This window comes from Pteronotus mesoamericanus, unplaced genomic scaffold (genome assembly GCF_021234165.1).
Source record: "Pteronotus mesoamericanus isolate MK-2021 breed Mesoamerican mustached bat unplaced genomic scaffold, CSHL_Meso_final contig_105, whole genome shotgun sequence".
Lineage (NCBI taxonomy): Eukaryota > Metazoa > Chordata > Mammalia > Chiroptera > Mormoopidae > Pteronotus > Pteronotus mesoamericanus.
The window spans coordinates 97,665-121,554 of record NW_026555006.1 but is presented as its reverse complement, the minus strand read 5'-3'; the positions used below and the strand labels follow the sequence as shown (position 1 = coordinate 121,554).

Sequence of the window (23,890 nt, the reverse complement as noted above, 5' to 3'; positions counted from 1 at the left end):
ATATAATAAGGCTTGGTGATGATGAACTCCTTTAACCTGACCTTATCTGGGAAGCACTTTATCTGCCCTTCCATTCTAAATGATAGTTTTGCTGGATAGAGTAATCCTCGATGTAGGTCCTTGCCTTTCAGAACTTTGAATACTTTTTTCCAGCCCCTTCTTGCCTGCAAGATTTCTTTTGAGAAATCAGCTGATAGATGGAAATCCTTTGTATGTAACTGTTTCTTTTTCTCTTGCTGCTTTTAAGATCCCCTCCTTGTGTTTAATCTTGGGTAATGTAATTATGATGTGTTTTGGTGTGTGCTTCCTTGGGTCCAACTTCTTTGGGACTCTCTGAGCTTCCTGGACTTCCTGGAAGTCTATTTCCTTGGCCAAATTGGGAAAGTTCTCCTTCATTATTCTTTCAAAGAAGTTTTCCATTTCTTGCTCTTCTTCTTCTCCTCCTTCTGGAACACCTACGATTCAGATGTTGGAATGTTTAAAGTTGTCCCAGAGGTTCCTAAGCTTCTCCTCATTTTTTTTGAATTCTTGTTTCTTCATTCTGTTCTGGTTGAATATCTATTTCTTCCTTCTGCTCCAAATCGTTGATCTGTGTCTCAGTTTCCTTCCCTTTACTGTTGGTTCCCTGTATATTTTTTCTTTATTTTGTATAGTGTTCACTCTTTCCTCTATTTTGCAACCATATTCAACCATTTCTGTCACCATGCTGATTACCAGTGTTTTGAACTCTGTATCTGATAGGTTGGCTGTCTTCTCATTGATTAGTTCTTTTTTTTGGAGTTTTGATCTGCTCTTTCATTTGGGCCATATTTCTTTGGGTACACCTGTTACGTTAGAAGGGGTGGAGCCTTAGGTATTCACCAGGGCAGGGCAATGCACAGTTGTGGCACTGTATGTGGGGAGGTGTCTGAGAGGGAATAATGCTGCTTGCTTGGCTCTCAGCTGGCTTTCAAGTCACTTTCCCTGCTACACACAAGCAAATTGAGCCCTTATGGTGCTGATTCCCAGATGGGTAGGTTTGTGTATGTTTTAGGACCCTGTGGGTTTCTCCAATGAACACTCCTGTGAGGATGGGAGTTTCTTCAACCACTGCAAGCCCCATAGGTTTTTATAGCCAGCAGTTTTGAGGCTTTCTTTTCCAGCTCTGGATCCCTGGGTTGCACGATCTGTCTTGCTCCCCAGCTGTTCCTCCCAGTTTATCTGCATGCAAATGTGGGACCGCTCCCTCGACCAGCCGCTCTCTCACCCACCTGGTCCCTCTAGCCGCCACTTCACCGCGCATCCTCTCCTCCTCAGCTGCCTGTCTCTGCCCTCCCTACCAGTCTCAATGAATGTTTCTTCCTTAACAACTTGGTTTTTGGACTTCTACATAGTTTGATTTTCTGGCAGTTCTGGTTGTTTTTTGTTTTTAAGTTTGTTGTTGTCCTTCTTTTGGTTGTGCAAAGAGGCAAAGTGTGTCTACCTACACCTCTAACTTAGCTGGAAGTCTGGTGTTGCTCTCTGAACAACACTGTGGACTCTGAGTTCTGTGAGACACAGATCCCCTCTGTCCTATTTATCATAGTGTTCCTATGTTCAGCACAAGCTGGAAATACAGGAGGTCCCTAGTAAATAATTGTTCAAAGAATGACACAGGGACCTTATTCACTCCATTATTTACATTAATTCCTTTGAAGGACCCAACTTCCAAATCAGCACCTTCTACCCCATTCGCTCCAGTACCCAGTTGGCTCCTGCTCAACTCCTCAAGTACCTCAGGTCCAGAATAGAAGTTCTAGTCTTTCACCAACCTAAGTCCTTTGTTCCTGTCGGTGGCACCACCACCTATACTGAATGCCCCTCCCTTACCCCTACCCCCAACTCCTCTGCTTTGAGTCTCCATCTTGCCTAGGGAGATTTTGTTTTCACTCTGGCTGAACGCTTAAACCATCCTCCACACTGCCACTAGAGAGAGCTTTCTCAAACACAGAGCCAACCAGGGTCCAACCCTTCACACCTGTGAGATAAACTACACTCTTCCAGGCAAGTACAGCTTAGTGACTGTGCACATGGGCTTGAAGCCAGACTTCCCTGGGGAAATCCCACCCTGCCAATTCTTCAGCACCTGAATATGAAAACAAAGAATGAAATGCTGGCTATCATATAAGTTTGTTGTAAAGAGTAAATGAGTTAATATATGTGCAGAAAGCATGTAGTAAATATTCAGTGTTAGCAACAAGCCACCATAATTTTCCATTCCGCTTTGCCTGCAATATTTTGAGTAGCCACTAGATGGACATATTGGAGGCTTTCTGTGACTCTGTCCTCTCCTCCGTCCCCTCCCAGACTGTTTTACATCTCAGTGTTGTCCATGTTCAGAGCTCATGATTTTTCCTACTGCCAGCCTCACCTCCTTCAGAATGGTTCTATTTCCCTCCCACACTCACTGGATGGGCTATACTGTATGTCTGTTAACTCCTGGGTGGCAGAACATCTCCAGCACATCTGGCATAGAGTACTTGCATAGAACAAGTGCTCTGTGTTTTTGAATGAACTAATACGTGTCGGCCAGTCCCAGCTCAGCCACTTAAGTCAGTTGTGTGAGCTTGGGCAAATCACTTAACCTCTGTGGGTCTCAGGGCTTTTTTTTTTTTTTTTCCTTAAGTGAACACATAAAACAGGATCTACTTCACAGTTTTGGTGAGAGTCCAGTGTAAAGATCTGGCATCCTGTAGACCCAGGGTCACCATGCACAGCCACCTGCTCACCAACCACAGCTCATTCTCATTGCCCACCAGCTACTGCCCACTCTAGGCCCTCTCCTGTCACCTGACCCAGTTGAGAGTACTAACAGTGTTTTACCTTTTCTGAAAGGTCCTTCTGTACCAAGTAGGGTAAAAAATTAGCCTTCAAGCCAGCTGGGCTGGGTAGCTGACAGATCAACTGAGCCCAGTGGGCTCCCATTTTCTTTTCCTGGAAAGCACAGCTTCAGCTTCTCATTCCTAACACCCTACCATCCTCCTGCATGACTGCGTTCCTGATCCTCTATTTCTCCACCCACCCCAGTTCCTGATATCCCAGTTTAGTCTGGGGTCAGGCTGAAGGTCTGGGTCCTAGCCACTCCCCATGGACCTCTGTACTCTGACACTGCCTCTCTCTGGAATGACCCTAGTTACTGTGCTTTTTCCATTAAATCTTTGAAGTAATGAGCTTTCCTTAGGACAAACTCCCAGGAGTGGAATGACTCCATCAAAGAACATGAGCATTTCTGTGGCTCTTGTAATGCACATGCTCACTATTGGTTTCCCTAAGTGTTGAATACTTTTACATTTACTCTGTTACACCACAGTGTAAACAGAGAGGCAGTCAGTGGATTCCCATTCACTCTGAGGCGAAACACTTTCTAAAAGGTTGTTTACAAAGTATAAACGCTATCTTTTTGCTAAAGCCTGTTCCTATCCTTTAGTTTTTCCTCCCTTTTTCTTACAATATCTTGAATAGCCACCAGATGGCAGAGCTCACACTGTCCCTGGGAAGATAGTAGATGCTGGATCACCATCCCGCCTTTTTGGGTGCAGCTAGGGGAGTCCGTTCAGGCTAGGGGTCTGAGTGGAGTGGAAATTGATGCGATCCCCGGGGAGATGTAGGGGTGGCCTTAGTAAAGAGAGCCCTGGCTGGAAGTTAGTTGTTTGGGATTCTAGAACTGGCTTTGCATCAAATTTATATTCCATTTATTTCTTGAGGGCTTCCTGGTTGCTACATATTACACCAACCGCAGCAGAGGAAGCATTCATCACCAGGGTTTGTGTCTTAGGCAACTGGTTGTTTTAGGGAGGTCTCAGCAATGCAAAGCCCAAGATGAACCTGTATGTTCATGGGCCACCAGGGAATATTTATTAAAATGGAAGTTCTGATGACTGAACTTGTAAACCAGGTCACTGTGACACAGGAAAGTGTGTTGACTAAGGTGGATGAGTTTGGTTTTGTTAAACTTTGCTTCCAGGAGGGATATGAAGATATTGGGAGAGGAGAAGTGGAGCAGCATGCTCATGGATGAAATAGCTCACGGCGAGTGAATTTACTTCCTTTCTTTTGGTCACTGATCTGTCCACTTGGGCACTACCCTGGTGACTGAAGGCATACTTAATAATGGTGTCCAGCGTCATTAGGAAAGGTGTTCAGAGAATGTCAGATATGGGTTCTGGGCAATGCTCCTCTCCCATTTGTCTTGGAAAAGGAAATGAAGATCACGTCCTACATATGCTCATCTCCATTGGCTCCTTTCTCTGTATGCCCCTGATCCTCAAAATTTTATGGGTGCCTTTTAAAGCTCTTTGGATTCTGTAGTAGAGAGAAGTGGTACAAAATAAATGAACACTATAATTATAACTCATATAAAACAAAACAACTTGCAAACAACTGAAAGTAAATGAATTATCTACTTCCTCTCAACTGCCTCATGAGACTGCCAGTATTCTACGTGACTACCAGAAGACAATTCAACCCTTTTTAACTGAGCAGAGCCTCTGCCATTCATTATACACCAGGTACAGAAATTCTGTACACCAGGTACAGAATTTAATAAAAACTCAGCCAGCATGCCAAGAAACAGTCTAATTGACCAAAAAGCAAAATAAAACAAGAAACAAGGCAATCAAAATAGTTCCATGGAAGGTCCAAATATTGAATAGCCAGACAGAGACACTAAAATAACTGTAATTAATGCACTTTAGAATTTAGAGGAAAAGTTGGAGAATTTCATAAAATAATTTAATCTATAAAAAAGTAAAATGGAAATTCTAATTTTATTTAGCAAAGTTTTATAGTTTGGGTCTATAGGCATGAACATGTTTTTGTAAATTTATTCCTATACATTTTATGCCCTTGGCTGCTATTGTAAATGGATTTGTGTTTATAATTTCATTGCAAGGAAATTTCTAGGCACAGCCCACACCTAAGGAGTGTGGAGTTCTCATATACTTCTCTTCCTTGAGGGTAGAGTATATACACAAATTATTTGGAATTCTTTTGCATTGGAGATCTGTCTCTCCTCCCATTTATTAATTTATTCAATCATTTATATCAGTGTGAACTCAAGGGAATTTATTTTCTATTTTGGGTTATAATGCAATACTACCTTATTTTTCTTGTTCAAATTGTTCCAGCTTAAGCTATTGAGATCTTTTTCAGTTGGTTCCTGTGCTTCTTTGACATGAACCTACCAATGTTTTGTTTTGTTGTTTTAACTTCTGGCACTACTCCAGGCTCATCTTGTATATTTCCTGCCCCAGTTCTAGAGCCAACTATTTCTACAGGGATACTTGGTTCCTTTTATTGGAGAAGGGTGTTGGAAACCAAGATCTTAATGCTAGGTGTGGTCATTGCCACTGGTGTGTCATTTCTTTTAGGCCCTCTTAGCTCACAAATCAAAGATATTTATGTCTGTATGTTAACCTAGGTATATATACATATCTAGAAATATCTTTACATTGTAACCATCTGTGTCTACATTAAATTAAACATGAGTTCATATTTATGTCTCCAACTCTCATTATTACATGGATCACTCCATGTAACATACATGGCATATGTATAGACCACATTTTATTTATCCATTCCTCTATCAGTGGACATTTGGGTTGCTTCCACTCTTGGCTATTGTCAATAATGCTCCTATAAATATGGATATGCAACTATCTGAGATTCTACTTTTAGTTCTTTCAGATAAATACCCCAAACTGAGATTGCTGCATAGTATGGCAATTCTATTTTTAATTTTTTTGAGGAACTACCATACTTTTTTCCATAGTGGCTGCACCATCTTATATTCCCACTAACAGTACACAAGGGTTCCAACTTCTCCATATCCTCATCAACACTTGTTATTTTCTGTTTGATTTTTTTTAATGGCGGTCATCCCAGTGTTTGTGAGGTACCCTTAAGACAGTTAAATGTATGTTTTGTATATGTCAAAGGTAGATTTACATTTTCCTTTTATTCATTTTCTCTTTTGATTGTCAGTGAAGCTGTGTGAAATATTAGCTGAAAAAACATGTCTTTTGGAGATAAATGAGGGTCTAGCTCTTGTTACCATATACTGATTGCTAATCCAAGAATGTTGCTGGCATGCTGGACCTAGTTGATAGGATGGTTCATTATAATTTAGGACTGCAGCTTCACGAAAGAATAGGGGCTAAGCATGCATTAACTTTTGCTATTGATTTCTCACTTAATTACATTGTTGCCTGAGAATATGGTTTATATTAAATCAATTCTTTGAAATATTTTGATAATTGCTATATAGCATTGTATGTGCTCAGTTTTTGTAAATGTTCATTGTATCTTCATAAGTATGAATTCTTTCTAGTTTCTGGATGTTAGATTCTATATATCTTATTGTATATATATAGATAAATGTTGTATATCTTACTGTATTATAATTATAAATATTGTAAGTCAATTAATATTTGAGTAAGTACATTTAGGAGTCCCACCAAAATTGTGGATTTTTTTGTATGTTCCTGTAGTTTTATCAATTTTTAATTTGTTTAGGTGTTTTCTAAATGAGCTTACATGTTTAGAATTTTAATAGTTTCCTGGTGTGTTGAATATTTTTCTTTTTAGTGCCAAGCCTCTTTTCCCTCTCAGATGTTTTTGTTTTTATGTAATCTCTTTTGTAATACTAATATAGCCACTCTAATTTCTTGGCATGTATTTACCATCCTTTTACTTTCAAGAGTTCTGTAGCCTATGATTTAGGAAGGTCTTATATGCTAAAAATGCACTCTGACAGCATCTGTGTCTTAACTCCTGAATTCCTTCTATTCACGTTTGGTGATCATTGACACATTTGCATATGTTCCTCCAATCTCGCTTTGTGCTTTCAGATTGTCCTTCCTTCTCTGTGTTCTTTGTTTCTCCTTTCTTTAAACACTCTTTGGGGGTAATATATTGAGTTTTTAAAAAATATTCTACCTTTTCCTATTCTATACTTTACAGATTTAGAATTTATACATTTTATTTCTGTTCTTCAGTGGCTATGCTTGAAAATTTTATTTCACATGCCTGACAAAGCCTAAAATTATTGGGTACCCTCCTGCCTCTCAAAAGATACATATATTTTAGCCTTATTCAATTTCAGTCACTCTATCTTGGCTTTAATAATGACAGTTTTTGTTCTTCTTTTAAAATATGTGTACCTCTTCATTTTCTTTTCTTAAAGCCTTCAGTAGTAGCCAGACTATCCTTGCCACAGCTCTGTCTGTGAGGCGCACTTTCTGGGGTTGTCACTGATGAATATGAAAGCCATAGCGTTCTAGAGTTCTAAATTACAAATCTCAGAAAAATTTCTCCAACCAGTAATTCCTAAAGAGTTTTGAAATCATTATGAGATGTTGATTCTTATCCAGTGTTTTCCAGCATATATTAATCTTTTTGTTTTTTCATCTTTTGTCATAATGATTTATGTGTGTGTGTACACATGTATGAGTGTATTTATGGGTATATACATCTATATCTATAAGTGAAATCTGTATATTGGTAGCTAGTAATCTACATATGTAATTACAAGTAAAATTAGTATAAAACATTTAAACGAACCAAAATGTTCAACAATATGGTAAGATAGTATATCATTTATTTAAATATTTTAATAGATAATTAGGAGCTCCTACATCATTGTGGTTTTGTTGAAATTAAGTGAGATTACAAATGCAAAGTGGTAAAAATTATCACTGCTACTATTAATAAAATTTTGGGCACATTTAATTAGATGACAATATGAACACAAAAGACCCCCCTCCCACCTACCCATAACCCTCCCACCACACTTCGTTTCCTCTCAGTGTTCTCATACCAGTAGTCATAATTTAACTTTAAAACAGAATATATATAATCATTGTACCCAGGACTCTAACATTAAGAAATTTTTTTCAGGTATAAGTGGATCCCATTCTTGGGTTTGAGGATAACGCGGGATGAGAAGGAAGGAGGTCTGGTGGGGTCCGGAGTCACCTTGAAGCGGAGCAGAATCAAGGCAATGGCCACCTTTATCTCAGTCATGGCAAAGTGCTGCCCTATGCAGTTCCTGTGGACACAGAGAGAAAAATCCATAAAATGCTGGAGTAACAAGTCTGATGTTCACAGTAAAGCAACATTTTCTTTCCAAATGCCATACAAACTTCTGTTCTTTGGGTTTACGTGTGTCCTGTAAGGACGTGAGCTGGGAGCCCCATCATGACGCCCTCCTTAAACCAGGTGGCACCTGGACTTGCTCCTGGAATTGTTTCTCCTGTGAGGAGCTGATGTAACGCAAGGTGACTATAATGATAACATTGTATTGTATAGTTGTAATTTGCTAAAAAGTAAATTACAGTTGCACAATAGAGTATATTTCACACACACACACACACACACACACACAGAATAATAAATGTGAAGAATGTGATAATTCACTGGATGGGGAGGAACTTTTCCATACGGTATATGAGAACATCATGATGTACATTTTAAAGATCTTATGGTTTCATATGTCAATTAATGTCAGTAAAGTTGAGATTGAAAAAGTTTTTTCTATTTTTAGAAAATAATAAATGCAGCCTGCCTGCACTGCAGGTACATTGCATTGAGCCTATGAGCAAAAGCTTGCATCACGGGAAGACTTGCTGAGGCAGGGCCATATAGGATGTGATAGAGAAGGGCGTTGTCCTTTGTGAAACTGCCTGGCTCTCTCAGACGCTCTGGAAGCACCGCATCTCCTCTGGTCGGGTGAGAAGATGGGTCTCCGTGGATGAAAGTATAGAGCTGAGGGACCGAAGGAAAAACATTGTCTCCAAGTTAACATCTTTGTATATTTTTAACACCTTCAAGTTGTCCTCACCTTGGTCCAGCTGAGAATGGTAAGAAGGAGTGGGAGTGTCTCTTAGTATAATTTTCCGGAGAGAACCTCAAGGGGTCAAAGACCTGCAATGAGAGGGCACCCCCAACAGCATTAACACACTCCTTAAGCCACTCTTAGTACTCATCAACAGAAATATACTGTGGACCACATGTAGAATTTCAAATGTTCAAGCAGTCACAGTTTTAAAGGGCGAAATGAACTTTAATACCAGAGTTTACTAGAAAATATGATCATTCCAAATCTACCCAATATAAAGAGTTATTAAGGAAATGTTTCATATTTTTCAGTACCTGTTCAAACTCCAGTGTGAATTTCTCCCAGCACATCTCAGTTTGGACTACCCACAATTCAAGTTCTCAGTAGCCAGGTGTGCTAATGGCTACCACCTTGGACAGAGCAACTCTAGAACTGTTCCCCTGTCTGGCTTTTCAACTCACTAGTCTTTACCCAGACTGAGTCAGGGGAAAGCAGAAATACTGTAGCCAGTGGTGTATTTTCACTCTGGAGGTAAGAGAGCACCTACTAAGAAGTCAAGTCAAAGTCACTGCATGATCAGTCGTGAGCGAGATACGCAGTCCAACTTCCCATTCCATGTAACCCATCTTTGACCCTAGCAGTTCTGTAAAGGAAGTATTCACACATGCTGTGTTTCAAGTTTTTCACAACACTGAATCAAGGAACTCAGGTATGCATCGTTTTCCCTCTTTGTTGTCCTGTTGGGTTAGGTTAAAAAAGGCATTGATAGGAGATCCGGAGGGTGGGAGGAGAGAGCATTCGGGGTATTTATTCCCTGGGCCCCTCCCTGCCAGGCTCTCTCAGGTTGGCTGCATGCTCTGCTGACAGCTACAACTCCTGTCTGATGGCCTTTCCCAGGAGCTCTCCTCCTCCACGTTTGTAACCCTCTCTCCCGTGTCTCGCCAGGCCTACCAGTGGTAAGCACTGTGCCAGTTATTTGCTCCATTTCACTTTTCCTAAACCCTAGCCCACACTTTTACCAATAATTCCTTCATAAAACTTTCCTCAAATTGCCCAGCTTGCGGGAATCATTGATTTCCTGCCAGATTCGGGATTGTTATATCCAGCAGGAATGGAGCTTGAGTTACCTGACTTACTGCTGACCATCTACACTCTTGCAGACATCTAGGTAAGTGCTTGGTAGAGCCTGATCAGTAAGGGGCTCTGGCAATTCAGAGCCTGTGTGACATTATGCCAATTCGTTCATCCGAAGCAGAGATAAAGTAGGAATAGAGGGAAAGGATGACTTTCCTTTAGTGGAAAATATTTACATTTGTGGTTTTTACATTTACTTTTCTTTGCTGTATCGTTTGCCACTTCCATGCCTAGCTAACAAAAAGTAAATTGCCTAGCATTAGTTCTCTGAGTATTTACGTGTAAGACAGTCATACCTTGGGGTTTTCCCAGACGGCAGGGTTGTGGTGAAGACCCCAAATACTGAGAAACACGTTCATTCCTGAGGAAGCAAGGAGACAGAAGAGGTTGCAGGAGAAAGAGCAAGCAGTGGGCTACTGCTATACCACCCTTCAGTAAGACTTTTGCTCTAGAAGGGGAAGAGCTACCTCCGGGCAGAGCTCTGTGTGCTGTAGCTCATGCCGCAGTGAAGGACCCATGGGAAGATGAGGTTGGATGGCACCTTGATTTTCAAAGCGATGTCCTCCTTAGTACACGATTCTGTCTCAAAGAGCTACTGGTGTCGTGTGAGAACATGCTTATGTTTCTGCTGCCCCTGAGAATTGCTTGCGCTGAAGTCCCTCCTTACCCCGGGACACGTCCAAGAACCCCCAGTGAAACCCTGAATCTTCGGACAGTATCGAACCCTATGTATCCTATGTTTTCACCTGTACATACATACCTATGATAAAGTTTAATTTACAAGTTAGGCACAGTAAGAGGTTAACAACAACTAATAATACCACAGGACATTTATAACAATATACTATAATAAAAATGTTTTCACCTGTACATACATACCTATGATAAAGTTTAATTTACAAGTTAGGCACAGTAAGAGGTTAACAACAACTAATAATACCACAGGACATTTATAACAATATACTATAATAAAAGTGAATGTGGCTTCTCTCTCTCAAAATATCTTATTGTACTGTGCTCACACTTGTCATGCTGTGAGATGATAAAATGCCAAACCTGTTTCTGAATCTGTAGAACCATCTCTTATTTGTAGGAAATGGCTGGGTGTCACTCATTTCAGGGGACACCGTGCTGAAGCCTTCATATAGGCTAAATGCTTTCTGGTGCACCATGTTGCCATCCATCAGAATATATTTTCTCTTCATGTGCTTTACCCACAAATTTAATGCCTGTCCATCTTAACTAAGCATTGATCACGCACTGTGGCCATAGCTTTTGCAGTTTGAGGTGCAACAGAAAGACTGTAACAAATCTTTTTTCCATCTTCACAATTCCACGAAGAAAATACTTATTTTTATGGTAGATAATAGTGAACTCAGCATAGAAGAACTTTGACCTTCTCTCTTTAAAAAAGCACTTTACAGCTTCCTTTTGGCATATCCAAAGTGCCAGCATCACCACCCTTGTGCTTTGGGGCCATTGCTGAGTAAAATAACAGTTTCAGACTCCAGGCGACTGCAGGTAACTGAACAGGAGGGACTACTGTATATCTTTTACAGGACTCTAAAGCACCCAATGGAGACATTTTAGGGACATAAAACAAAACTCTAATTCCACCATGAAAATCCAAGGACTAGTTTCTGTTGGTGCTGGTCCTATACAGAGGGAGGAAAATGTTGGCCAATATCCATGTAGTTGAGAGATTAAAAGAAAAAGACAAAGGAGAGAGAATTTAGGATTATTTGGTTATCAGAAATAATTCCAGTAAATGAATTCTTGATCTGTCAACAACGTCCCAGTAAGTGACAGGTTGTTGGTGTTTGCTACAGGCAACTCTGTGGGCTTGTTTCCAAGGGCAAGGGTAAATAGAACAATGAAGCAGATGCGGGAAGGGTGTCTCATATGACCCTCTGCCTCCCTCTCACCCTGCTCCGAAACCTGTGTTGTCCTGAAGAGCCCTTGGCTCTGGGCACAGGGCCTGTGTGTGAGTTCTAGCTCTGCTCTCTGCACACTGGGGTCCCATGACAGAATTTGGGCTGTAAGAAAAATATTTGAGTGTGATTTTCAAGAGCAAAGCTCTATAAAAGTGTTCGCTAAGATCATGTTCCAGGGAAAAAACTGAGACAGGCTATTTGGAGACTCTCGGTAAAATACCAAGTGCTGCCCACTTATTAGGGTGTTATTATTGTGACAATGAAACCAAAAACTTCCCTTGGCTCTTTTAGATTAAGATAATGATGCTCACCTCCCCTGAAGTCTCACCAGGGTCTCAAACCCAACCAAACAAGGATTATCTTAAAATCAATTTCTCACAGTGGAAGAAACCCTGGGTTTGGAGTCTGGCAACACAGGTTCTGGGCATAGCTTTGCTGCAAATGGTTACGTGTCTTTGGGAAAGTCTCTGCAACTGCCATGTGGTTAAGGTGATGCCCACTGAGCTCTTACTTTATAGATGCCCAACCTTAAGCCAGGTGTCTTTAGGATGGTCTTTTGACTTCTCCCAGAGTTGAGAAAGCCACTGGTCTTTTACTGTGGTTCCTAGGATCCCACAGTCTCTGTGAACTGCTTAAGAAAATAATGCAAAAGACCTGCAGGCAAGGAGCGTCCATCTGGGAAGGTTATGGGCTTGCTGAGTTCTCTGGAAATGGCTACGACTGTAGGTATTAATCGGAGAGACTCCTTGATACACATTGTGGTGTAGGACATCTCACTCAGCTGGTCCCTGTGAATAGAAGGGAAGGAGGGAAAGAAACTCAGACTCCATATCCAGTTTGTAAACATAGATTATTTTCTCCTTCATAATTGTTCCTGGTGAATATCATCCTCAGCTAAAAGCTAGTGTTCCATTTGGTTATGTGACAGAATGTTAAAATGGGACTCTTTCTGCTATAGGGTGAGCTGCAATCCCAGAGGAAGAAGAACCAGACAGGCGCCAAATATCTTCATTATAAAGTGAAGTGCTGAAGTACCAGTAGAGGATTTGCTATGGAGATTTCTGAAAATGAGTTTTGCAATACTTAGCTCATCATACAGATGAACAATGCATAGGACTGAAGAAAGGAGGCTTAAGAGTTTTGATAGTAAAACAATCCTTTAAAGAGAATTGTCGGAGTGCCGAAGTACCGCGGAAAATGTAGAAGGGTGTTCCTTCCCATGAAGCAGAGGTGGTTCAAGAGGATCGGCCAGGTGATCTGACCTGTGTTCCCTAGAGTTTGGGGAGCATAGAACTGCTAGGAAAGGCCATGACTCAGACAGACAGAGAGGCAGGGCAGAACAACTGGGACAAAGCAAGAATGCTCCTGTGTGCCTATGGGCCAGTGAACTGGCCAGAGGGAGAGCTCTGGTACCGGCTTGAAGGGAACTCTTAAGGACAAGAATTTCCTTGCCCTGTGAATCACCACTGCAAAGCCCCAGTGAGGGAATCTCCCAGAAACCCACAGAAGTATCCACTGAGAAGGAAAGGAGGCATTTTAACATGCACCAAGCAGAGGGCAAGATCACAACAGTATCAGCCTCGCTTTCCCCTTATCCTCTCTCCTTCCTGAAACCATTTCTGGAAGGGTCAGACACCTCAGGCTGGGGAAGGAGCTGGTCAATAAGAAGGAGCCAGCCACAGCCCCTTACCCACCGCTGGCTTCCAGACTCAAAAATGTACTGAGCTGGGAGAGAGGGAGATGCTCCAAGTGGATAGGAATTGGAAGTTTTTAATACTATCCTGGATCAGACAGCTTAGTGACTGGAATGAGCCTGCTCTTGTGATTTAAATCAACCACAATATGTAAGATTCACTCCAGATCTCAGACCTGAAGAACCTGCCCCACACAGCAAGTTTGAAGTGGTGGCAGGAGAACAATAAAGTTTTTAATTTGCATCCTGGCTAGCCAGGTTGATTCAATGAAATGATTGTATATATCCCTTAGTCTATTTGCTTTATTGTATTTCTGTTTGCTCTTCTGTTACTTATTTTGAATGCAGGCTTGGGCCATTTGGTAACGTGAAATTTTAATTTTGAACTCTTTCCTCCTCGAGCCCAGAATAAAAACAATCTTGTGCTTAGTCTGGAACTTTCCATAATTAAGAAAAAACAATGTTGTCCATCTCAGCCCTGGTGTGAAAAGAAGAGAGGAATTGTAACCCAAAACAGAAATGGCCTGATAAGAATTGAAAGAGAGACATCACACATTTTTTTGACTTTCCAAAAATTGCTTTCTGTGGTGTGGTTTTATTATTTGTTGAACAGAATCATCAATTCTCAGAATGCTATGTATAAATTCCATTAAATGTAACTATAAGGCCATATTTTAGAAATAAACATATTTTATTCCCTATAATATTATTTCCATTACTCTCATTAAAATAAATGGTTGTTAAAAGATCCTCTGCACATTGTTTTCTTATCTGGAAAGATTTCTTTATTGTTTTCAGAAGCCAGATAAGAATGAGACATGTCATTATTTGAGTTGTATATATTTCCAACATAATCAAGGTTAAAATACCTAATTAATGTTGGGAGATAGTATATAGCATTTTTAAATTCAATGGGTGAATTAGAAATGACAAGTGAACACTGCATTGTGCTATATAGAACAGACCTTTAATTTATAGTAGGAAATATCTATTACTTTCTCATATAAATTGAGATCTCTATTATACAAATATAATCCAAATTTTCCTTTCCAAATGTTCTAATTGAGCTGACCATTGTTTTTGTAACACAATGTTTCGCCGCCTCACATGGTGCTGCATTGCCTGTAGCATATCTATTTTTTTGCGCCTTCGACCAGCAAAACAATATGTGAATTGCCTAGCTAGGATGAAGAATGTGGTTTATATCCGGGACATGTATATTCTTGGCAAACAGCATGTTTAAGGGGCATCACGGACCTGGGTTTCATTAACAGCTGGACAGGCTCAAAGTCTAGCAAAACGAAGTTAACTTTTCCACCCGGCTAACTGTTTCCCATCTGATAAGAGGCACCTGAAGCATCAGATCTCCCAGTAAGTTTCCTTGAGCCCCCATGCCAGCTTAGGCACCTGTCTTCTAAGTCTCTGTGGTGGCCAGCTCATCTCTTTTGTCCTTACCATGCTATTCTGCAATTATCTGTATGGGAGACCTGACTCCTGTCCTAGGGTGTGAGCTCATTGAGGGTAGGAGCCACCAAATCTTACATGTACATAAAATGTCCTCAGTCCATATTTGCTAAACGCAACTTCAGAGTGCATCTTTTAGTACTATGTTCAATGTCTAATGCCAAACATGATGAATGGACATGGAGATGGGAGAGAAAGTCTGCAATGAGGCCTAAATGATGCAGGTGATCACCCAGGTCTCTGGCAGGAGGAACCCCACTTGAGCCCTACCACTCAAGCTCTACATGCAACTCTAAGGATCAAGTTCCCATATCCAATGCACCAGAAAGTGGGTGAAAGAAAGAAATAAGACATTTTGCACCTACTGATTAGTAAAACAATGAAACAGTTAAGTTATGAATGTGTGAACCTCTTTTCCAAATGCAAAGGGATAATTTGGAGCACCTTAGAAAAAGAGCAGAATGGTAACCTGCCTCTTCTGTTTCCACATACACATCCTTGAAGCATCATTTACAGTCATCAGCATGCCAGAACAAGAAAGAATAAAGCAAAATCCCAGGAGGAAACCCAGGATGAAATGTTTAGGGATGCAGATCTTACCAGGTGATAGAAGACCCATCCCCCAGAATGCCCCTGATCTCTTCCCGGCATCTCTCCTGATGCTCAGGGTTCTGAGCCAGGTGGTAGAGGAGCCAGGAGATGCTCCCTTCCACGGTGTCCTGCCCTGCCACCATGAATGTGTTCACCTCGAAATGCAGGTCAGTATCTGAGAGGCTGTTGCCATTTTCAGCCTAGAAAGTACAATGGAGATATTTTCATGAAATTTCTGTTTATAGATGTTTGGAGTCCCAATCAAAACATGGTCTTAAGGAGAAAAATGGCATTTCCAATGAGAGTTTCCATTTTAATTTGGTTCAACAAATATATATTATGAGAAACAATTTGCTGAGAGCATAAAACAGGACCAAACTTAGATAAGCAAAGCAGGCCTTGCAAAGAGTTCCTCCAATCAATCTGTGTGATTTTTCCAGAATTTCCAGCACATTATCATCAATATTTTATCAGCTTACTCTGTGGTGAATTTTCTTATTTACTCACCTATCAAGTATCTTTATGATAGTCACCCAACCAGTCAAATCAATGAAAAACTTTAGTCTTACCTGATTTTCTCTAGTGACAAAGCTGCAGAGCTCTACCTTCACCTCAAAATGTACAGAGCCAACTCATCAATTAAAAAGCATTGTTAAATTTAGTTGGTCAATTTTGCCTTTGTCTCCTCTCCTTCCACTTCCTATTTACCTACCCAAAAAATGAACTAGATGTATGAGCAGGCTCAGAAATTTGGAAGATTTACCTGGGCAGAAAGGATAACATCCAGAAGATCCTGAAACTTCCTCTTCTCAGTATTACCCTGTTCCTTCTTATCCCTGAGGGACTTCCTTCTGTCTTGGATTATCAGCTCTGTGGTAGTAAATATCCCCCATTAAGAAAGTGACATCAAAGTAAATCAAAATAAAATAAATTATAGAGCAAGCCATGGCCCATGAGTAGCTTCAAATCTTGCCTAATTTCCTGAAGTCAGAGGGGGCATACCTATTTAAACAGATTTAATTTTTACAGATGTTTATTTTTCCTATCAAATGACAATATTTGATCAAAGTTCCAAAGACAGAAGCTTCCAGTCAAGATGGTAGGGTAAGTAAATGCTGTGCTGGCTCCTCCCATCACCACCTCAAAACTACAACAAAATTACAGAACAACCACCCTTGAGAACCACCTGAACACTAGGTGAACAGAACTCTCATAACCAAGGATATCAAGAAGAAGCCACGTTGAGGCTGGTAAGGGGTGGAGACGTGAAACCAGTTTTTCCTACACCCACTTGTGGTAATTAAGAATTGGGAAGCACATGGATGGGCCAATAGAATCTAAGACTCAGCTGCAACCAGAGGGCTCACATAACTCACTCAAAAGACATTCCTGGAGCACCTAGCTAAGATGATCAGGAAAAGTGTGCCATTGAGTCCCACAAGACATCGACTACATAAGACCATGATAACAAGATGGGAGACATAGAAGTTTTATGCAATACACAGAGACAAACACAAAAAGGCAGACAAAGTGGGGGGAAAACAAAACATGCCCCAAATGATAGAACAAAAGAAATCCCCAGAAAAAGAACTACAAATGGAGGCAACCAAGTTACCAGATGCAGAGTTCAAAAGCAGAAATGAGGCTGCAAAAACTATACCACCCTGAAGAAAGGCATTAAGGAAGTCACAAATAAATGGAAGTATATACCGTGTTCATGGATTGGAAGAATTAACATCATCAAAATGTCCATACTACGCAAAGCAATTTATAGATTCAATGCATTCCCTATTAAAATACTAATGACGTATTTCACATAGAACAGACATTTGAAAAATTTATAGGGAACCATAAATGACCCTGAATAGCCACAGCAATTTTGAGAGAGACAAACAAAGTAGGAGGGATCACAATACCTGACATCAAACTATATTACAAGGCCACTGTAATCAAAACAGTCTGGTACTGGCACAAGAACAGGCACATAGATCAGTGGAACAGAATAGAAAGCCCAGAAATAAACCCATGTCTCTATGGTCAATTAATTTTTGACAAAGGGGGCAGAAACATAAATTGGAGTAAAAATAATCTCTTCAACAAATGGTGTTGGAAGACCTGGACAGCTACATGCAAAAAATTGAAATTCGACCACCAACTGACACCATACACAAAAAATAAACTCAAGATGGATAAAAAACTTAAATATAAGTCATGACACCATAAAAGTCCTAGAGGAGAACATAGGCAGGAAACTATCAGATATTCCACACAGCAATATATACATCAATACATCCCCTAAAGCAAGGGACATAAAGAATAGACAAGTGAGACCTCATCAAAATAAGAAGCTTCTGCATGGCTAAAGGAAACATCAACAAAATGAAAAGGGAGCCAAGGGTATGGGAAAATATATTTGCCAATGATACATCAGAAAGGGGTTTGATCTCCAAAATATTCAAGGAACTCACACAACTCCACTCGAAGAAGACAAACAATCCAATTAAAAAATGGGCAAAGGACCTGGACAGATACTTCTCCAAGGAAGAGATACAGAGGGACCAGAGACATATAAAAGGATGCTTAGCATCACTAGCCATCAGAGAAATGCAAGTTAAAACCACAATGAGATACCACTTCACACCAGTCAGAATGACCATCATAAACAGATCGACAAACAATGGGTGCTGGCGAGGCTGTGTAGAAAAGGGAACCCCAGTACACTGTTGATGGGAATGCAGACTGGTGCAGCCACTGTGGAAAGCAGTGTGGAATTTCCTCAAAAAGCTGAAAATGGAGCTGCCTTTTGCCCCAGTGATTCCACTGCTGGGATTATACCCTAAGAATCCCAAAACATCAATTCAAAAGAACCTATGCACCCCAGTGTTCATCGCAGCACAATTTACAATAGCCAAGTGTTGGAAGCAACCTAACTGCCCATCACTAAATGAGTGGATCAAAAAACTATGGTACATTTACACAATGGAATACTACATAGCAGAAAGGAAGAAAGAGCTACTACCCTTCACGACAGCATGGATGGAACTAGAGGGCATTATGCTAAGTGAAATAAGCCAGGGGGCGAAAGATAAATACCATATGATCTCACCTATAAATGGAACCTAACCAACAAAACAAAAAAGCAAGGAAAATATAACGAGCAACACTGAAAGAAAAAAGAGACCAAAAGAATCAAGAGGGAAGGAGGGGTGCGCGGCAGGGAATGGGAAGGGAAGGGTCAAGTCAAGGAACATGTATAAAGGACCCATGGACAAAGCCAAAGTGGGAAAGGATTGAGGGAGGGTGGTGGGAGAGGGGGGCAGGGGAAAGTGGTGGGGGGAAGGTGGAGACAAATGTATTTGAACAATAAAAAATAAATAAATAAATAAATAAAAAGAAATGCGACTGCAATACTTATATCAGACAAAATAGACTTGAAGATCAATCCAATAAGAGGATATAACCCTTTAAACACTTATGCACCCCATAGAGGAGCCACTAAATATAAAGCAAATAACAACAGATATAAAGGGAGAGGTCAACAGTAATACAGACATAGTAGGGGACTTTAATGCTCCATTGACAGCAATCAATACATCTTCCAGACAGAAAATAACAAGGAAACAGTGGCCCTAAATGACATATTAGACCAGATGAGTTTAAATGATATTTTAAAAACATTTCACTCCAAAGCAGAAGAATATATATTGCTTTTAAGCTCAAATGGAATATTTTCCATGGTTGGCCACGTGTTAGGTCATAAAACAAGACCCATTAATCTTAAGAAGATTGAATCATACTGAACAGTTTCTCTGATCACAATGGTATGAAACTAGAAATCAATACAAGAAGAAAACTAAAAAAAACACACAAACACATGCAGGCTGAATAACATGCAATGAAACAATGAATGAGTTTATATGAGATGGAGGAAGAAATCAAAAGATACCTGAGACAAATGATAATGAAAACAAAATGACCTCAAATCTGTGGAATACAGCAAATGTAGTTCTACGAGGGAACTTCACAGCAATATAGGCATTCTGCCAGAAACAAAAAAAATCTCAAACAAACAATCTAACCTTACACCTAAAGTGTCTAGAAAAGAGCAACTAACAAAGCCCGAAGTGACTAGAAAAAGGGAAATAATAAAGATCAGGGTGGAAATAAAAAAAAATGAAGTCTAAAATATTATGTAAAGATCAATGACACAAAGAGCTGACTCTTTGTAAAGATAAATGAAATTTATAAACCTTTAACCAGACTCATCAAGAAAAAAGAGAGAACCCAAATAATAAATACAGAAATAAAAGATGGGAAGTGATAACTGCCACCACAGAAATACAGCATTCTATAAGAAAATACAATGAACAATTATATGCCATCAAACTGGACAACCTAGAAGTGGAAATACTTCCCAGAAACATACAATCATCCAAGACTGAATCAAGAAGAAAATCTGAACAGAAAATCTTACAACTAATGAAACAAAGCAGTAATCAGAAAACTCCTCCCAAAAAACAGAAGTCCTGGACCAAATCACTTCACATGGATTTGTGCCAAACATTCAAAGAAGAAATAACACCTCTTCTTCTCAAACTATTCCAAATAATTGAAGAGGATGGAAGGCTCCCAACCTCATTTTACAAGGGCAGCATTACCCTGATTGCAAAACCAGACAAAGACTTTACAAGAGGCCAATATCCCTAATGAACACACGTGCAAAAATCCTCAACAAAACATTAGCAAACTGGATTCAGTCATAGATTAGAAAGATCATACACCATGATGAAGGAGATTTATTCCTGGTATGCAAGGTCTGCTCAATATTCACAAACCAATGTGATACACCACATAAACAAAATGAAAGATAAAAATTATATGATCATATAAATAGATGCTGAAAAAGCACTTGTCAAAATCCAGCATCCATTTATGATAAAGAAAACTCTGAGCAGAGTAGGAATAAAGGAAACATAATTTAACATAATAAAGTCCACATGTGTCAAACCCACAGCTAACAGCATACTCAACATTGAAAAGCTAAAATCAAACACGACAAGGATGTCCACTTTCACCACTTCTATTCAATATAGTAGTCCAAGTCCTAGCTATAGCAATCATACAAGAAAAAAAGAAATAAAATGCATCCAAAATGGAAATGGAGAAGTATAAAACGCTCATTATTTGTAATTGACATGATACTATATATGGAAAATCCTAAACAGTCCACCAAAAACAAGTAAACAAAAAAACCCCTTCAAAACTCTTAGAACTGATAAAAAAAATTCAGTCAAATAACAGGATAAAAATATACTATTCAGAAATCGGTTGCATTTTTATATACCAATAATGAACTATCAGAAGGAGAAATTAAGAAAACAATCCCATTTAAAACTGAATCAGGGAATCAAGATGGTGGAGGAGTGAGCGGAAGTCACGGTGACCTCCTCCCAGGACCAACCTGGAATTACAACTAAATTGTGGAGAAATCACCTGGAACAAACAACTGAACAATAGCGCGAGAGGAGCCTTGTAACCTTGGAGACAGAAGAATCAGATTTAGCGCAATCTCACTGGTAAGGAGTGAGGTACAGACTAAAGAGGGAAGACGGGGTGCCCACAGGCGGCAGCACCAGAACGACATTGAAATGGCCAGTTGGATCCCCCTGAGGAGAGCAGGCTCTAAACCAAAAGCGGGGATCTCTAGCCCACAGCATCAGAGCCTAAAAAGTGCACAGAAAACAGCCAGCTGCGAAAAGTGGCAGGGTTGCTCTCTGCCAGAGACAGGTGGCTGGAGATGCAAAGAACTGTTTAAAGGGCCAACGCATACATTTTTATTTGCAGCCACTTACCCTGGTTTCCGGCAAAGGTGGGGGCAGAGTGGGCTAGAGACGTCTGAGGAGAGACTGGGGAAGGAGGCTTTGGAGAGAGAACTGAGAGAGTAGCCAGCAGGATCTCGGTGCTAACTCATCCCACATGTGGCAGCAGTGTCAGAGGACCCAATGGCCCCGCCCCTAGGTGAGACTCCACCCTGCCCTGTGCTGTCTAAGCTGCCTGCAGAGTGCAGAGTGGCAGCCGCAGACAGTAGATCCCAGGCTAAAGGGGACGCAGAGAGGTCTGGCAACACTTCAGGAGAGACTGGGGACAGAAGCTTTGGGGAGAGAATGGAGAGAGTAGCCGGTGGGATCCTAGTGCGGTCTCATCCCCTGTATGCACCATCATGAGAAGATCCAATAGCCCTGCTCCCAGGAGGGTCTCTGCCCTGCCCTGAGCTGTCTAAGGCAGCCTGCTGAGTGCAGAGTGAATAGATTAACAGCTGAAGGAGACAGCCACAGACAATAGATTACCTGAAGTCTCAAACAGACTGCCTAAGGTCAGACAGGGTCAACATCTGACATCATCAGAGGTAGATCCAAAAAGTAAAAAAAAAAAAAAATAGGTCTCCAATCATATAAGTTCACACCACAAAGTCAGGATATCAAGACAGATCAACTTAAGAAGCAGAAGCAAAAGAGAAGAGTCTCACAAATAATGGGAAGACAAAGAAATACGCCCCACTTGAAGGGAAAGGAGGAATCCTCACAAAGAGAACTAAATGAAATAGAGGCAAGTAAACTATCAGATATTGAATTCCAAACAATGGTTCTAAGGAAGCTCAATGAGCTCTATGAGCTCAGAGAGAATTACAAAAAACTATAGGGAAACTACAAGGAAGTTACCGCAAACTATATCAGCATGAAAAAGGACATAGAAACTATTCTTCAAGAGGAAATGAAGAATACAACTTCTGAATTCGAGAACACAGTAGAAGGAATCAAAAGCAGGCTAGATGAAGCTGAGGACCAAATCAACGAGTTGGAAGACAAGGTAGCAAAAAGCTCCCAGAAGGAGCAAGAAAATGAAAAAAGACTCAAAAAGAATGAAGAGGCATTTAGGGAAATGCAGGACAACCTGAAATGTAATAATACCCATATAATAGGGATATCAGAAGGAGAAGAGGATGAGGAAGGGATAGAGAACCTGTTTGAAAAAATAATGGTGGAAAACTTCCCCAATTGGAGGAGAGAAAAAGCCACACAAATCCCAGAAGCACAGAGGGTCCCATTCAAGAGCAACCTAATGAGGCCCACTCCAAGACACACCATAATCAAAATGGAAAATATCAAAGACAAACAGAGAGAATCCTAAAGGAAGCAAGGGAGAAAGAGGAAATAATATATAAGGGAGCCCCAATACGGTTAGCATCTGACTTAACAGAAATACCGCAAGCTAGAAGGGAATGGCAAGAAATATTCTAAGTATTGAAACACAAAGGCCTGCAACTAAGACTGCTCTACCCAGCAAGGCTCTCAATTAAAATGGAAGGTGAAATAAGGAGTTTCCCCAGATAAAAGAAGGCTGAAAGGATACACCTCCACCAAACCAGCACTGCAATATATGCTAAAGGAACTGCTTCAAGATGAATAAAAAGTTTCTATGAATACCCAGTTCCTTTCAGAGTTACCAATACTTGATATAACCAATATTTTTAATACTCATTAATCTGATTGTGATAATGATGTTATTTTAATTGTTCCTTTACTATTTGTTGAAACTAAACCTGTTTTAGTATAGTTCTTGCCTATTTCTATTATTTAAAAAAAAACTTTAAAAGACTTTTTGGTAGTCTTATCCATTTATTGATTAAAGGTTTGTAGAACTTTTTTTCAAAAAAACAAAAACAAAAAAACCTATTAATGATGTTTTAGATGTGTTGCAAATACTTTTCTATTATATCCCTTGTCCTTTAACTTTTTTATACATATATTACCATATAGTTAAATGTTTAATATAATCATATTGTTAATATTTACTTTATAGCTCCTGGGTTTGAATATTTTACTTCAGGACATGAAAAATAGTAGTTCTATTTTCTTCTAAAACTCCTTAGAGTCTACATTTTGATTTTTAAGTCACCTGAATATTTCTTGTATAATGTGTGAAATAGGGCTCTATATTTGTTTTATTTCAAGTAATAGTGGTCCATTCACCTTATTTGTTGAATAAGCCTTATTTAACCCATTGATTTGAAATATCAAGTTAATCCTATATTGTTAGATAGATATATACATTTCTCTCTAGAATACTCATTATATTTCATCGATCTACTTCATTATTTCTGTGCTGGTGTCATGTTGGTTTAACTGCTGAGACTTTATAATGGTTTTAAATTTTTTAATA

At 40.0% G+C, this 23,890-nt stretch overlaps 1 protein-coding gene across 1 annotated transcript in view; it reads right to left on the bottom strand.

Annotated features, from left to right (window-relative positions):
* Window positions 1–7,821: 7,821 nt before the first annotated feature.
* The window catches only part of LOC129069988 (cytochrome P450 4X1), a 28,748-nt gene continuing 12,679 nt past the window's right edge, over window positions 7,822–23,890 (bottom strand). The window contains exons 7-12 of the mRNA XM_054572805.1: window positions 16,434–16,540; window positions 15,680–15,870; window positions 12,577–12,710; window positions 10,285–10,349; window positions 8,858–8,940; window positions 7,822–8,065 (exon numbers count right to left, since the gene is read on the bottom strand). Coding sequence (XP_054428780.1) covers window positions 7,897–8,065; window positions 8,858–8,940; window positions 10,285–10,349; window positions 12,577–12,710; window positions 15,680–15,870; window positions 16,434–16,540 — 749 coding nt within the window. The 3' untranslated portion in view covers window positions 7,822–7,896. The remainder of the gene's footprint in view (window positions 8,066–8,857; window positions 8,941–10,284; window positions 10,350–12,576; window positions 12,711–15,679; window positions 15,871–16,433; window positions 16,541–23,890) is intronic.